At 40.9% G+C, this 16,254-nt stretch overlaps 1 protein-coding gene across 1 annotated transcript in view; it reads right to left on the bottom strand.

The window, feature by feature from the left end:
- Window positions 1-1,062: 1,062 nt before the first annotated feature.
- Window positions 1,063-16,254, bottom strand: part of POLR1A (RNA polymerase I subunit A) — a 32,344-nt gene continuing 17,152 nt past the window's right edge. Inside the window, exons 21-34 of the mRNA XM_017835256.1 lie at window positions 16,091-16,173; window positions 15,167-15,332; window positions 14,448-14,669; window positions 13,011-13,225; window positions 12,203-12,370; window positions 11,402-11,537; window positions 10,274-10,431; window positions 9,228-9,342; window positions 8,504-8,620; window positions 7,519-7,800; window positions 6,717-6,917; window positions 5,853-5,970; window positions 4,510-4,674; window positions 1,063-2,067 (exon numbers count right to left, since the gene is read on the bottom strand). Of these exons, the coding sequence (XP_017690745.1) occupies window positions 1,967-2,067; window positions 4,510-4,674; window positions 5,853-5,970; window positions 6,717-6,917; window positions 7,519-7,800; window positions 8,504-8,620; window positions 9,228-9,342; window positions 10,274-10,431; window positions 11,402-11,537; window positions 12,203-12,370; window positions 13,011-13,225; window positions 14,448-14,669; window positions 15,167-15,332; window positions 16,091-16,173 (2,247 nt within the window). The 3' untranslated portion in view covers window positions 1,063-1,966. The remainder of the gene's footprint in view (window positions 2,068-4,509; window positions 4,675-5,852; window positions 5,971-6,716; window positions 6,918-7,518; window positions 7,801-8,503; window positions 8,621-9,227; window positions 9,343-10,273; window positions 10,432-11,401; window positions 11,538-12,202; window positions 12,371-13,010; window positions 13,226-14,447; window positions 14,670-15,166; window positions 15,333-16,090; window positions 16,174-16,254) is intronic.

The raw sequence follows: 16,254 nt of genomic DNA, 5'->3' as shown, positions 1-16,254 counted from the left end.
TAAGATCTGAATTGTGTTCAGGACTTTCCTACCATGCCAGTTCTTTCAGTACAATCAGAATTGGGTTTTGGATCCTGACCTGTGCCAAAATTTTAAAGGCAACTCAACACAGAAAGGGTAGACTGGCTCATCCTGCCGTAGCCTGAGCACATTTTCCAAACAGCTCTACTTAAAGAATCATCAGTATTAGAGAACCTGGGAGCAGGAGTGACTAACCACCTACTCAGAAGAATGAGTTATTTAGGCCAAACTCTTCTGAGAACTGAAGGATGCCACATCTCCAGATAGGAAGTGTAGCACTGATGCTCTTCACTGGGGGACGGTGAACACCTCTTGGGGATTTTTCTCAACCAGAAGGTCTGTTCTGGACTCACCAGTACAGACCAGCAGCCTGAAAGCAGAAGTCTTTCTGTACAATGTTTGTTCATCCCCATCTAACCATTTGCCAAACTGTATCCAACTAATTCTCTTACGATCGTCTGCAGAACGACATGTTTTTGAGAAATACATAGCAGGTGCTAAGACCGGAGAAAGACACAAGGAAATCTTTTATGAAGATTTGCAAAGTGAAACTGGACCTCTGCTGAGCCAACGCATTTGTTCGGCTTCAGTGCAACTGGCAGGACATGTGACACAGTTTTAAGGGGCTGAGGCAGAACAGTTCATCAAGAGTCTCCACAGAGGCTCTTTCACAGTCCCAAGCCAACGTCTCCCACTCTCTGTTCTGATCCCCTCTGGTGCAGCCCCTCTGGAAGTGGCCCTTCTCAGCTGACTAAGGGAGCTCTGGTGCTTTCCCACTGAGGTACCAGTGGGAATGATCAGGCATTGAAAACTCTTAAGAGAACTTGCCTAGATGGTAGTGATCAAACTCTCAAGAATTTATCTACTTGTGCACAGTGCATTCTGATTAAAGTTGAATGCATAAACAAGCCTGATTTCCAAGGAGTGGCTAACAGCTCTGGGCTACACGATTTTAACAGCAACCAGAGTCCAAGTGGTGGCTGTTGGCCACATAGGGAACTCCCCTTGGTAACACAGCCACATAACAGGGCATTCAGGATATTTCTTTGCAATGTCCTTTATTAAATATTCTCTTTGATACAGAAGATGTAAGCAAAAATAGTTTACAATCTCTGTTTTGGTAATTCTTACAGGAGTCTTCTGTGTAGTCACTGCCACAGCAGCTCATGTTGGCATTTAAGGAATTAATCCTTAGCAAAAGTCAGGTCTCTCACTGTGTGAGATCTGTTCCATACAAAGAAGTTATAAGAGTAGGCACTGGAAAATGCCTATAGGAACCATGAAAACTCTGAATTCCAGTGTTCAGGTAATACAGAAATTTAACAACTGTGTCACAGACACATTATTCTTACTAAATGAAGTAGAAGAATAGGAAAATGCATCCTCCAAAACTTATACAAGTCATGGCAGTGCACCCCAGCGCAGCAAAAGATGAGGAAATCAACACTCAAGCACAGATGCTCCAATACAAGTGTAGCAGGTGAAGCACAGCACTGCCCAGCTACACCTGCCAGTTTGGAATGCTATTTCCAGTGCTGGAAATTTGTCATGTTAATGACCATGAGGCAACTGGCACCACCCACCCTGATGGGATTCTGCCCCACAAAAATTAAGACAGCATAGACAGATTCTGCTTTGACTTCTGCCTGCCACAGCTGCTGCACGGCCTCTCTGAGACCCAGACAGACTCCTGCATTTTATTCTTTTCTATGTAAACCAATAAACTCATTTTTTACACTGAACAGTAAATAAATGTTTCTTTGGATCAAAGGATAGCTCCTGTACTCATTCAATAGACAAGGCTCACTGGGTATCCGGATTGAGAAGCCTTCTGGCACAGGGAAGATGACTGGGGACACAGTCACGTGCCCTCATTGTGTAGCTGTAGAGCACACATAGCTCTTATGAACATTTCAGTCAGAATCCTTAAGTTATCACCAGAACACTATGTCAGGGGCTGCTTGAGGTCAAACAAGCCAGTCCCTCCTTTGACAACTTTTCCAACCACCAGGCAGGCCGAAGGGGAGCGCAGCTCATCGTGGGCACCTGCAATGGAATTCAGACAAAATCTGTTAGGAGGTGCCCAAAGGTTTCTCAAAGGTCAGTGCTGGAAAGAAAGCATTTTGGTTTACATGCAAGAAGCCATCTGGTCCAGAGAGGCTCTGCCACCTGCTGTTCACACTGACTTGGGATTTCTGGGAGCAAGAGTCCAAAACTCTTCCTACCCCTCCTACAACAACTATTATCTCATCCCGATCTTTTTTGTCCAAGCAAAGAATTAGGCCACACATTACTAAATTCTCCCTCTTCAGCATGGAAAGACAACACGTTCTGAGTTCTAAGAGAACACAGATTTGACTTTCCAGTGAACACATTTTGCTGATTAAATACATCACTAAAAAAAATACGTGTAAGGCAAAACCAAAAAGATTCCCTTGTCATTGCTGCCTTTTCCCTTTGTTAGAGTGAATTGTTTTGATGTGGATTTTAAATCCTTCTGGCTAGATAGGAAGAAAACTTTTCACTGGAGAGACATTCCATGAATTCCTTCGATTTTGTGGTTGCTCACTGTAGCGAAATAATGTCACAGAAATTTGGAAGCACTCCAGATGACATGTCTGGCTGGGATTGTTTTGCTTCCACTGTTTTTCTAAGCAACCAGGCTGTTTTTCATTCACCCTGACTACAGCAAGCTGGAATTTTATCGTTAGAACAGTTAGAATATTGGAAATAAAACTGTTAAACTTTTAATAAGTTTGGTTTTTTTTATTCTACTGAGCAAAATGTGCTGAACTTTCTATCACGCAGAGGATGTGGGGAGGAGCTGCACCACAGCACAGTGCGCTTGCTGCTATGATCTCAGCCACAGCTGGATAACCAAATGGCTGCTCCTAAATGTGTGTCAGCTGAAGGAAAAACAGCTCCTTTGTAAGGTCGTTAAACAGGACAGTCGTAACTGCCCTGTTTGCTCACGTGATGCTAACAAAGAGTTGTTCTCCAAGCAAACAGCCCAAGGGATCTCACTTGTGCTGCCCTGTGCTCCCTGCACACCAAGCCCTGATCAGCAACCTGTGCAGGGCAGCCACAAACCTTCCTCTTTCCTTCTTACTGCTCAGGGCCATCTGCCCCGAGGCTCCCTTGCAGTGTCTCTTTAACTGTACAGTCAAGTTATTAGTTACGTTACAGCAGATTAGATCCAGGCTGCTGCAATCCCCACTATGACTTTGATTTCCAGCGTGGTGAAATCATTAACTCCCTCTGCTTTGTAATCAGTGCAGCATTCCTGCCAAGTCACCGTGCCCTGCTGTCAGTATGCACTGCATGTCTTTATTTGTAATATTATCCATAAACTACATTTCACTTGGCAAAAAAGCTCATGGGATTTCATTTCCAAGTCAGTGTGTGATATGATATAAATCCAGGGAGTGCAACTGCACAAGAACATCCTCTTCTCCTCAATTTCACCCTGGATTTACACTTTCCTTTTAAGATTTTCAGATCAATTAAGTCAATTGTAACCAACACTGTTCATTAAAACCCAAATTACCTTCCCAGAAAAGGTATAAAGCAGCATTAACCACAAGGAATTCAGTGATAAAAGCATCTCTGACACCTGTGCAAGGCAGTTTAAGGCACAAGCTGAGGAGATGAGGGCTTTCCCCATCTGTAACTGGGAGGAAAGGAGGCAGTGCAGTAGCATCCAAGGGGAGCATCCGACTGGCAAGTGACAGACACCAAGTCTATTTGCAAAAGGGAGATGTAATTAGCATCCAAAGCATGAGATCACATAATCTAATGACAGACTTAAAGCATAAGTTTTATTTTGATAGAAGGCCTTAAATGTGGATGGCTAGTGGTGTTCCAAATGTCCTAAATGATCCACACAGCCATGTGATATCTGCACGTTCCAGAGAGGCAACTAGAGGGCAGAAGGATACTCTTGGGAATCTCAAATGGCACACAGAAACCTACCATTAGACAAAGGAGCCTGACCCTTTGTCTGTCTTTGAGGAAAAATGCAAAGATAGTAAAGTGGTAAATCAAAGTAACAACCAAGAGGTCTGTTCTCACAATAAAATGCTGAATAGCAAGTCTAGAGAAGATATGGAAGTTTTAAGAGAGGCACAGAAACAGAGCAGAGAAGATAACAGCAGAGACAGAAAAAGACAGATTTAGTAGCTTGTTATAAAGCTTTGCTATAACAAACCTTAACAACCTAAAGGTTTGTTATAAAAATGCCTATCTAATTCTTAAAGAAAGGAGTTGCAGACCCCACAAATTACATGTGGGAGCTGACTTCATTTAAGCTGACAGAATTTTATTAAAAACACCTGGAACATTTTCCTGGACAAGGGCTTAATTAAAATTTTAGCCTCTGGTATTTTTTTCTAATGCAGTTGTGCTTTACTCAAAATAGTGGAAAGTTAGGATGAAAAACCAAGCACATGTGAAACGCTGCAGCAAGAGATCTCGAACTAAACCACCTACCCATCATTGTTGCTTCCTTCAAGAACTTGTAGCTGGTTTCAAATGTCATCTGCTGCAGAGGGGAGGAGTTGGACTGAATTCCAAAACGATTCAGCGGTTTATAAATTCCTTCAAAACACATGTAATCTGCCACAAGTGAAAGGTGCCGAGGGTCTACCACAATCCCTTAGAACACAAGAAAGAGCAATCATCAGAGCATTCAAGGGCTAAGTGTGTGGGTTTTTTAAATAAATCAGATCTAAATTAAACCCCTTGAACCAATCAACATGGAGAACAACTCCATTAACATTCTTCTGGCAGTGTGTGTTTGCCTTAACTGCTCCCCTCAAATATCCAAGAGAGGCAGACCTATCATACAAAACAATATCTCTCCAGGGAAACTGAAATGTCAAGAATGCTGAAAGGCAGCAGAGTTTCTCTACATAAAATGAGTAGGGCCTGGACCATCTCTGTTTATGCAGAGGGGGATCATGCATCCGTCCATCTGGAATGGACAGAGCTCTATCCCCTCACTCGATGGCCTGGGCTCTGGAGTCAGAAAGATTCTGATGTTCTCTGTGCATCCACAGAAAAAAATCCTGTTTAGGCTAAAAAGAAATAGCACTGATTTCTAAATAACTGTGTAATGGGGGATCATTAACAGCTCTGTCAACATTTACCAAGCAGTTCTTGAACAACTTGAAGGTGAGACCGTTCTGGGCTGCCAGCTGGCAAATCCGTTTGATATAACTGCTTGCTAAAATTCCCACTGTATTAATCTTCCCTCTTTTCAATAGTTTAATTCACAGCAAGACTCAGCTCACTGAAGGGCAATTCAACATGCCTAACTTGAGCAGTCTAAGTCAGGCAGCCTCCCCAGGCTGAACTCTCTGAATAATCTATGCAGAGAGAAGAACATTCAGACAATGCAGTGCAGCTATTTTAAGGAAGATATAAAATCTCTGGTGCCTAGATTCCCATCATTAAAAAGCCAGAATGAGGCAAGATTGATCCTATTCTCAGGGCCACTATACAAGTCTAACAGTTAGCTTCCTCAGACATCAATAATTCATTTGTTTGGACCTTATAGCTTGCAAAAAATATACCAGAATAGAAAAACTCTGTGAAAGGGGGATAAATTCAAACTCATCTAGTGTATTTTCTATTGATTAAAAGAAACCTAATAATTAACTAACAAGGTCTGTGCAGAAGACACTGGAATGATTAAAATGATGAAAACCTGCAATTTAAAAATATGCACATAAATGGAATGATCATGCAAAACCATAACTGTAAGCACTGTGGCTGCATTTTCCAATCTAATGGTATTAAAGACTACCTTTAAAAATACAAAAAAATCTTACCATATACAGCAAATACATCTTTTATTTCCTTTATAATCACCCTCAGGGCTGATTCAATTCCATAATTCTTAGCCATGGCATGGATATCATTGGAATAAAGTCTGTTCAGGTCCAAAATCTAAAAGTGGAAAAAAACAGAGATGCAAATTAGGACAGCAGTTGCTCTGTATTTCCAAATAACTTAAGCTAAGCTAAGATAGCTTTTTTTCTCCATTTTTCATGAGCTTAATCAGCATCAACAGTTACAGAACAACTATGAAGCAGCTCAGAGTCAAACACAGACAAAAATGATTCCAGGGATTTATGTTTAAGCAGCATTATACACATGAATAGGAGTACTGGAATCAAAACTCACCACAGGAGAAAATTAACTGAAATTACAAAAAGCAAACTAACAAACCATCCCCAGCAGCAGAGGAATGTGTTAAAGTCTTCCAAACAACACAGTGCAACACCCAGTGTCTCAGACAGCCAGAACTTTTAGCAAAAGAGAAGATATATCTTAAACCAATCCTGTATTTGTTGTGTTATGGGCCAGATGGGGTAACAGAACTATTCATTTCCAAGCACTGCAATTCATTTAGATGGAAGAACTCCCTTGGGTAACATTTAGAGACACAGTAAGCAGCATGGTGTGAAATCATCTGTCATTAGGCACTGGCTGCTGCACAAACACTGATTTGCAAGATGCCCTTGAGAAAAGGCTCTACTGAGCTCTGAACAGATCTGGGGGTAAAAAGGAGGAGGAAGAGAGTTTAAGAGCTGAAAAGGCTACAGATCACCCCAGATAAATTGAAATGGCATCCATCATCCCCTAGAACACAAAAGATCATTCAAGTCTGGGATTATAAATAGATTACACACGTCAGAGTATCTGAACAGCTCCACCATGTTTATCCCTTCAGTGTGCAGAACAAATTCCTTCTCTCCTTCCTTATTGGTGCTTTCATTCAACAGGCACCTTGTGATCCCCTTCACCTCATGGATCACTGTGCTGCGTGCCAGGGAGGTGAGCAAGGAGGAGAGATCAAAGTACACCTTCGTCAGCGGCAGCGCCAGAGAAACCTGGCAGGAAAAAACCAACACAGTGTGAGGAAGTTTGAATACCAGGCTCAATAAACAACCCACTTCTTTGGAGGCAAAAAGCAGACAACTGGAATCACCCGAGTTGTGTGTTTAGGAACATAAACATCTGACTGGAATCCGAGCTGAACGATGCCAGTACGAATTCCCCATGCCAAGATCAGTCATCCACATTGCTTTCAAGATCTCTGAACTTACATTCACTGTTTATTTGGGGTGGCTTTCTTTGGGGAGAGAGGATGGGTATCTGTTTGTTAGGGGTTTTATTTGGTTTTTTAAGGTGCTGAGATTTTTTTCAACAGTCCAGCCATCACTTTTGTTCATCAAGAGCTGCACAGCAGTCCATTGCATATTTAAAGATCAAAAACATGATAAACCTGTCAAAAACTTGCTTTTAAAAAGAAGTTTCATCAGGCATTCTGAAAATTAGAAATTACTGAAAATTGTGTCGAGAAGCACATTTGTAGTGCCACTTTCTGCATTCATACGGGATTGCTGAGATAAAACAGCAGCACTGCACTGAAAAGATCCATTTGTTATGGGAGCTGCATGCAACCACCCACAGATGATCCAGGCACCTTACCTCACACCAAAGTTCATTTTCGGTGTCAAATGTGTACTCCTGTATGGATGGGTGGCTGTCCAGAACAGCATTTACTCGCACCTCTGCTGCCTGAAGTAATTGATCTTTCCCTTTTTTAGTCTGAGACACGAATGAAAGAGGTTGAGATTCTTCACCCTCTGCTTTATTCTGATCTTCTTCAGCACCAGGAGTCTTTTCTTCTTTTTCTGATTCAGCCTCTTCATCTTCTGGAGTCTCATCAACATTTTCTTCCCCATTCTCTTCTTCGCTCTCATAGTCGACCTGCAAAGAAACAAAGTTGTATTTATTTGAGCCAGAACCTGTACAGAAACAAAGCAGACCATGAACAGTTTAATTCAGGAATACTCTTCACTGCTGATTTGCAAGTACCTCGCCTATGGCACAAGGAAAACGCAATTCTGTTGTAAAGAAAATAATACAACAGATTCAGTTCAGTCTCTATTTCTTTATAATCTCGCCATTATTCCTCAGCACAGTCTGGGATGCTACAAGCTATTGGAACTGTAACAGAATTTAGTTTTCTCCCCCTGCAAAAGTCTCATCTCTTCCCATAATCCAGCTCTGAAGATGGGATTCCCTCAGGATTTTCAATTACTCCACCCTCTTGCTGAAGTTAAAGCAACCCATCTTTTAAGCAGTAATTATGAAGTACTGAACCCAGAGAAACATGCAGAGCCAGGGAGAATATTTATTAAGAACAGTAAAGTTTTAAAAACAATTAATGGCATGAAATTAGCAAGAGGTGAAGTTAAGACACATCTACCCAATGCCTGAAGAACAAGGCTTCCAAGGAGGTCCAAATGAAAACTGATCAGCACAAAGCAGAGATTTTCCTATCTCCTCTCAAGAGGGGTTTGAGCTTTTTCAGCATTTTGCTTCAGTGGAAGTTCTCCTTCCCAACTCAATCCCAGGTAGAAGAAAGAGACAATTAAAGAGCAGTGCTGAGCACCTATAAAGTCATTACCTCTTCTTCCTGGTTCTTCCTCCGTTTACTTTCTGTAGCATCACCATCCCCTTCATCAGCTTCTGCATCAACAATGTTCTCTTCTTCCTCTGCTACAGCTTCCTGATTATTCTGTCTCTAGAAACCCATGACAGATCAGATAATGAGGCTGTTAGGAAGCATCAAGAGCATCAAAAGGCTTTATATCATTATCTGGAATTTAACAATCCCTCGTTCAGTGTTCTATCTTTAAGGACAAATTAATTTCTATAAGCCCACTACTATACAGAAATGAACTTACAATAACTTCAGCACTAAAAAAGATGAGTATCTACAAGATGGATAAGCTATCAGACTGCTAATGACAGTCCTTGATGGAAGACCAGTGGCAGAAGGAACATGCAAAAGAACAAACAAAGGACCTTTACAAAAGTTTTGACAAGCACTGCTACAACAGGACATTGATCTGGGAGCAAACAGAGTAATATGCTTTTGTCTCAGCGAAGCTAAAATAAACTGGCATTTTCAGAGTACAGTGAATTAGGATTTAATGCACAAAAACTTTAATTTCCTTGTTAATTTTACGAGAATGCAAAGACAGTTTATGCATGAAGAAAATATTTAAGTAGCAATTTAGACTTGACACACTTTGTGTACACTGAAACATGCTACACTTTTCCAAACGCTGGTTCTGAAAAACAGGTAAAGGAAGGGAGGCTTTTTTTCAGGAAGTGTTTTTCTGTACCTTGTCCTGGTCATCATCTAAATCCTTCCGAGTTGTCTTCCGAGTGCTGACTTCACTAAAAGATGCCATCTTTGCATTCTTCCTTTTAATTGCTTCCAGAAAAATTTTGAAGAACCTGACAGAAGAAGCAACCCAGAATGTCAAAGCTCAACAGCACCACAGTCAATCTGAAGTTGTCAGAAAAATAATTTATTTTGGTTAAAAAGCCAGTCATAACAGGACAAAGTCTCTGTTGGATGCAAAAGTACTTCTAGGATAAAGCAAATAATTCTTCTTCTCATCCCTTTCCCATTCCTTTAGGAATCAAAGGTTGGTATCAGCTCTCTTACTATCACAGATGTAGCCATGAATCCAAAGCTTAAAATGAGATGCTCATCTGGATATAAAATCTGCACATTAAATTGACCTTCAGAAGAGATGGTTCATTACTGGACTTTTTTTCTTTTTTAGACCAACAAGCACATACAAAATAAAGTAACCCCGCTTGAACTCAAGGAGGAAGAAATCAATGAAGGCTTTCTACAAAACAAAAATAGCTTTCCATAGACCCTTACTAAATGTTCTACTTTTAACTAGACAAACTTGGTCAGACATGGGAATAGAAGCAGGGGCTAAAAACAAAGGGGGAAAAATAAGCCAGCATTATCTGATTGATTTATTTTTTTAAATACTAAAAAAAAAAAAAGAAAAAAATTAAAATGTTTAGTTCTGTTCAATGAAAGCACCAAGGGATACCTAAAGTATTCAAGCATTTCTGCTGGTAGTAAGTGCTTAAGCATCCAAAGATAAGGAATGAGATGTTGCTTATTTGGCTCTTCTCTGACTATATCAGAGACATGTGAAAGGTCTGCCCTGATACAATTCTACACTGTCACTATGCCACAGATCCACAGTTTATTCAAGACATAAACACAACCGTGTAAATGCTCCTGGTAGCACATCCACAGGAAGCTGGTGCTCTGAAAACCATATCAGCTGTAATAACATAAGAGCTCATAAAAAGGCATAAGACGAACAAATATTAAAATACCTGAAAGCAAACCCACCTTGTTTCCATGAAGTGCAAGATCTGCCTGGGCCTCACACACTTCTCCTCTCGGTAATATTCATGGGGCAAGAAATGGAATTTGATTTTGTAGAGGCGATGCTTGTTCTGCTTGTGCTTCACGTGCAGGGATTCCTCTATGTCCACTTTCTGCAGGACCTACGAAAGCCCCAAGTGAAAATGTTACTTCTTTGATGAAGACACTTCATTCACTCCCTGCAATTCCACTATTTTCCACTGGAGACCAGAATTATACAAGGCAAACTTTTCTGGAGGTTTTGTGGCAGGAACAGGACTCTACCCTATTGCATTGTTTTTGGCTTAAACTCTTCTCAAAAATTAGCTTAAGACAACAGTGGGAGAACAGCCTCACCTCCCACCTGACTTCTTCACAAGACACTACCCTTCTTAGTGGGTCAACAGCTGCATTTTATGACCCCATCTCATTGAACAGGACAGTATTTCAGCACACAGCTGAGTCTTAACTTTATCCTTGCTGCTTTCAACTTGCAAGAGTAAGACAGAATTGGGTGCAGCATGTAGGAGAGCACAGGACTGCACTCCCAGGAAGAGAGGGAACACAGAACACATCACACTTCAGTATATGGAGTCTTCAGGGAGCCACACATTTTGAGCACAGCCACTTGTCTGAGACTGGGAAGGGGTGGGGGGCAAACAGAAAGGTCTCTATTATGCCAGTCACAGCCAGGTTATCTTGTTTCAAAGACAAAGCAGAACCCCTCCAATTCTAGAGACTGTCAAAAACGGCTTGACAAAAAGCCAGGCAAGACTATGGCAGCAAACATAAATCCTCTCTGCCGTCATACTACTGCTTTCTCTGAACTATTTCCCTTCCTTTACATTTCAGAGTTTGCAGCCTGGGACAGGGTTCTACAGGTTAAATTGAATTTAAGTTTTACACAGCCACAGTCACTGCAATTCCTTCCAACACTCCACTTCCTAGCAGGTATTACAGGTTCAGTAGGTAAACAGAAAGGACTCTCTCATCCTGCATTCACAGTCAAACCTTCAAAAGTGAAAACTCCTACTAAGCCAGACCTACTGATGAGCTCAAACAGGAGATTTTGTTTTGCCGATTTTCAAAGGATGCACTGGACAGGAGGCTCACCTCAGCTAAGCAGACTCTTGTGAGCTGTTTCTTAAGATGTTTCACCTTCTTGAGGGCTTTCTTGGTATTGAACACAGGAACACTCATCATTGGTGTTTTAATATTTGCACTGGCCACCATCAGTATTTCCCGCAACCTTTAAACAAAGAATGATCTTTCAAATTAAGCCAAAAAAGCACTTTGCAATCAGATGAATGCCTAGTTCATTCCATTAGGCAGCATGCAACAGCTGCCAGTTCTGCCAAAGCTGTGTGCACCAAGAGCTGTGGTTACCACTGCACTGCTCCTTTTCACTGCTCTGGTTCCCCACCAGGCACAGCACAACAGCAGCTCCACTGCCTCAATGAGATTATTCCCCCCCAGTTGTGGGAAAAGAATAGAAATTATAATAAATGGTTCCAAGAACAGAAGAACTAATGAAGTCTGTTTCCTACAGATGCATAATGGATGCTTCCTCACGTTCTCCCCCTTCCCTGCTTCTCTGAAGTAACACAATGACCTCCCACCTAAGGCATCACACACGAGGCCAGGTCAGCACCCACATTATTCAGAACAAACTGATGATTTGCTGTATATCAGATAAAAGTAAGGGGCCTTCACAGATATTTTGGTTCATTCTCCAGATAAAAAGTAACTGTAAAACTTGAAAACATTAAATGAGTTCTTAACAGGCACAATTTTCTATTAAACTGAAGGATCATTCACCCTCAAGATTACACATATACCTGCCAGTGAGATTAAGCACAATTATATATCCAAGTGCCTGAAATAAAGGACCCATTGAGGACACAGTTTTCTCACCTTGGAATACCCAATGTGACATTCATTTCACCTCTGCCAGCAAAGTGAAAGGTGTTCAGAGTCATCTGTGTGGAAGGTTCCCCAATACTCTGAGCTGCAAGAAGACCCACAGCTTCTCCTGGGTCACAAAGAGATCGCTGCCACTTTAAATACAACAAATCCTTTAATCTGAAGACAGGAAATAAGAGGTTTAGCTCAATGTACAAAATTAAGAACTCAGACAAGACCGAAACATTGCTCAGTTCAATAAAGTCACATCTTTTCAGCCAATTTCTCCTGGTAACTTATGCATAAATATGCTCCAGAAACTGTAAAATTCTCTATCCCAATTGGATCTGACAAACACAGACCATTAACCCAGAACTGGGGCCTTGGCCAAACCATATTTTATTTCTGCTGCCAATTCCCAGAATGTCAGAAGAGAGTCCATTTACTCCCACTTGCTCTTCTTAACTGCCTTGATAACTCCAAGGTGTGTCAAGAGCATATTTTGGGTTTTAAGGTTACTGTAAAGTATTATTTTATATGTACAGGGACAGTAATACACTGCTGGTGTTCCAGAAGGCCTTTGCCAAAGCCCTCAGCAGCATGGAAAATTCAGGTTTGGAAGAAACAGATAACCAGGGCCTCCCACTGCACACTAAGCACACTTGGCTTTCAGGAACCATTCTGAAACCCACTGCTTTATTTCACAAAGGCCACAACAAAAACAACATGTGGTAAAGGCTTTTCAGTTTTAGCAAACTCAGTTGAAAAATGTATTTCGATTTTTGGCTCAGTTCAGAGAAGTAGAGACAGAAGTTTTTACCTATCAGAAGAAAGTGCTCGGTGCATATAACTTTGGCTGTTCTCAGATTCCCATTTATTGATATAACCTTCGACTCCATTTTCAAATGTTTCTGAAACAGATGCAAAATGAGTATCTGGACGCCAAACACCAAGGCTTGGGTCAGGACACTTATTTGTCTTCTTCAGATACTTTCTTCGTTTCTTCTCATCTAGCTCATACCACATCTTCAATAACTGAAAAGGAGAGGAGATTTTTAAGCATACTGGTTTCTCCACAACCACCTAACACTGCTTCCAGGAGCAGCAGTGAAGGAGAAAAAGATAATCTGTGTAAAATGTAAGGGTGAATGTAACACAGCAAACAGCTCAGCTACAAATAACGGTGTTCTCCTTTATCTGATACTTAACACTTTTGAAGCCAAATGACTTCAAGATTCTTTTCAAGCCTGAAATAGTCCGACATATAACCACAGTAACTACTCCAGAAACCAGTGAAATGCAGCCTCTAGGAATGATTTTAACTTGGGAGTGAACCCCCTCGACATACTTAAATCTTTACTTCTAGCTGACTATCACCTCGCCTATCCAAAGCTGGCATGAAAAAGGAGCTTCTCTGATTTTCAGTTCTCAACATTCAAGTCCAATAGTCCAGCAGAGCTCTTATTACGCATGTTGATAGGTTTTATTTCTCTTCTTCAGTCTGTTAGCTTTTAAAGTAACATTTCAACTGTCACATTTGATAAAAGAAATAGCTAATACCAGCTTAAAAAAAAAAAATCAATTCAGAAAATGAGCTAAACTGATCTTTTACAAGCCTTGCTGTTTCATGAAGGAGGAATTGGCTTGTGACATGGAGATCTGTCCACCGAGCTTTCTAATATACTGAGACAAACAAGTATCTGCATCTACCTATCTACTGAAAGCAAAAAGCAGGACTTGTTTGCATTTTGTGTCCATACATACAATCACCATTAGAAGCCACACCATACAGATCAGTGCCATGATGTACAAGAGGCTTAAGCCAGAGTATTTTTTGGAATCGCTAGGCAGGGCTGGCTCAGCCCTCTGATCTTTGGTATTTAAACAGGCTCTCATCCAGCTAGCAGATACCTGTCCATGCAAGGGAGACTTACTCTTTGTATATGAAAAAAAACCTATATAACCCACCAGCAAAAAATCAACCAAACAAGAACAACCCCCCCAAACCATCCATGAACATGAGCTGTTTTCTAAAACTAGATTTACCTCGGAGTTTTTAGCTCCTGACCCAGTACTAGGGCCCACAGACTTTAATTCTCAGCTTCATCACCCACAGCTGACATATGATTCCTTCAAAAGGTAACTTGTTTAAGTAGACCGTGAAACACTTCAGGACATACAAAGCAATTAAAAAAAAAATACTGAATTCTGAAACTTTTTTTGAATGGTTTGGTCATTTCAGCTGCTTCTGTGTTACCTGTAAAGTAGCAGGATCTCTTCCATTTTTTATTTCACCTGCTGGAATCTGTGCTTTCACACTTGCCCTTTTCTTTTGGGAAAACAACAGAAAACCTCCTTCTCTTTGCACAGAGCTTTGGTGCCTGGCTCGCCACTTTTTGATGGCTTTGAACTGCCGGTTAGCTTGGTGAGACTCCATCCTTGCTAAAGCTTCATCCAGATGGTTTGTCTTCTGGATTACCTATAAGAAAGTTGTGTGTGTGATTATTCTTCTCTCTATGCTCACTGTGGCAGAAAAGGCAAAGCAAACTGAAATAGTCATCTGCTGCTACCCAAAATGCTCAGCTGCTGTAAAACAACTTACAAAACTGGTTTTCAACTCAACTGAGACAAAACTCCTTATAACTTTATGTTATTATCACAGTGATGACACTGATAAAAGGAAGTTAATCAAACTTGACAGACTGTAAAGTAATTTTTGCTGAATTCAAGTGCAGAGTTGAAACACGGTGCTTGGTGGTTTGCAGAAATTGAGACTTAAATCATGCTGAAGACTTTAGATCTGCTTCCATCTTTTGAATACAATGATACAGTGGCAAAAAAGAAAATGTAGATTAGTCTGAGAATGACTGAGAGAAACAACTGTTGCCACTGGATCCCTGACAGATAGGCCAGATGTTAACCATGCATTTCAGTCTCCCCTTTACCCCAGATAAACACAAGATTTAGGTGTTCTACCTCGTAGTTTTCTGCAATGAAAGGAAACTGCTCTGGCTGTAAGAACTGAGTTTTAGGGATATCAAGCCCATCTTCTCCATACAGAAACTGCACCACGCTGCCATCGCTGTCTCGTACAGTCAGGTCATACTGAACCACCAGTCCTTCCAAGTGTTTTATGATACACCTATTGCAGAGGAAAAAAGAAATTTAAAAAAAAAACAAGAAAAGGAAAATGCTATTAAGAGGCTACAAAGCAACACTGATGATATAACTCTAACACAAAAAATACTGTTTTCATTAACCTCTTAAGTGTACTTAAGGGCTGAATGGGAGTTCTGGAAGCCAAAAATCCTACAGACACAACAACCAAGTGAAATGCATAATGATATTGGCAAAGCTTTCAGCTTGTTGCTCCCTCCAGTTTCCTTGGACCGACCTGACTAAAAATGAAACAGTAAATTACTATTTCTGCTGTCACTCTTTAACAGTTGTCTGAAAGAAGGGGACATCCCTCTGAAACAATTACAAGTTTCCATCTTCTTCCATATACTGGAGGTGTTGCTTGACTAAAGAGGAGGGTCATGCAACGTGGCCAAGAAAAACTAGAGTTGCCTGGAGTTTCTACATCTGTACTTGTACCAGCAAAGAGATTTCTCCAAAAGGAGAAGCTGCTGCTGCTATGTGCCAGAGATAAGCTAGAGATAATACAGTTCCACTTGATCTAGTCCTGTAGAAAATTGGACTTAGAACACACATTCAACATTCAGACAGTAAACAATTTTGTAAAAGTCAAGTACAGTGAAGCTAGTCTAAGCACTACAGGCAATTCTGGTCTACAGCACTCTCCAAAAAATAACCACCCAAAAAAACCAAAAAGAGAAAAATCAACCAAACAAACAAAAGGACCTTTTAAAGGCTCCAGTTCTAAACCAAGCCCCTTACCTTTGCAGGTACCCAGAACGGCTGGTTTTGACAGCTGTATCCACAAGACCTTCCCTGCCAGCCATGCAGTGAAAGAAGAATTCCTAAATACAAGGACAATACCATCATCATTCTCCTGAGAAGTACACCAAGACTGGAAATTTAAGCTATTCCTCAAAAGCTAC

This window comes from Lepidothrix coronata, unplaced genomic scaffold (genome assembly GCF_001604755.1).
Source record: "Lepidothrix coronata isolate B3197 unplaced genomic scaffold, Lepidothrix_coronata-1.0 Scaffold252, whole genome shotgun sequence".
NCBI lineage: Eukaryota > Metazoa > Chordata > Aves > Passeriformes > Pipridae > Lepidothrix > Lepidothrix coronata.
The sequence above is the reverse complement of the archived record's forward strand: the minus strand, read 5'-3'. Positions and strand labels throughout refer to the sequence as shown.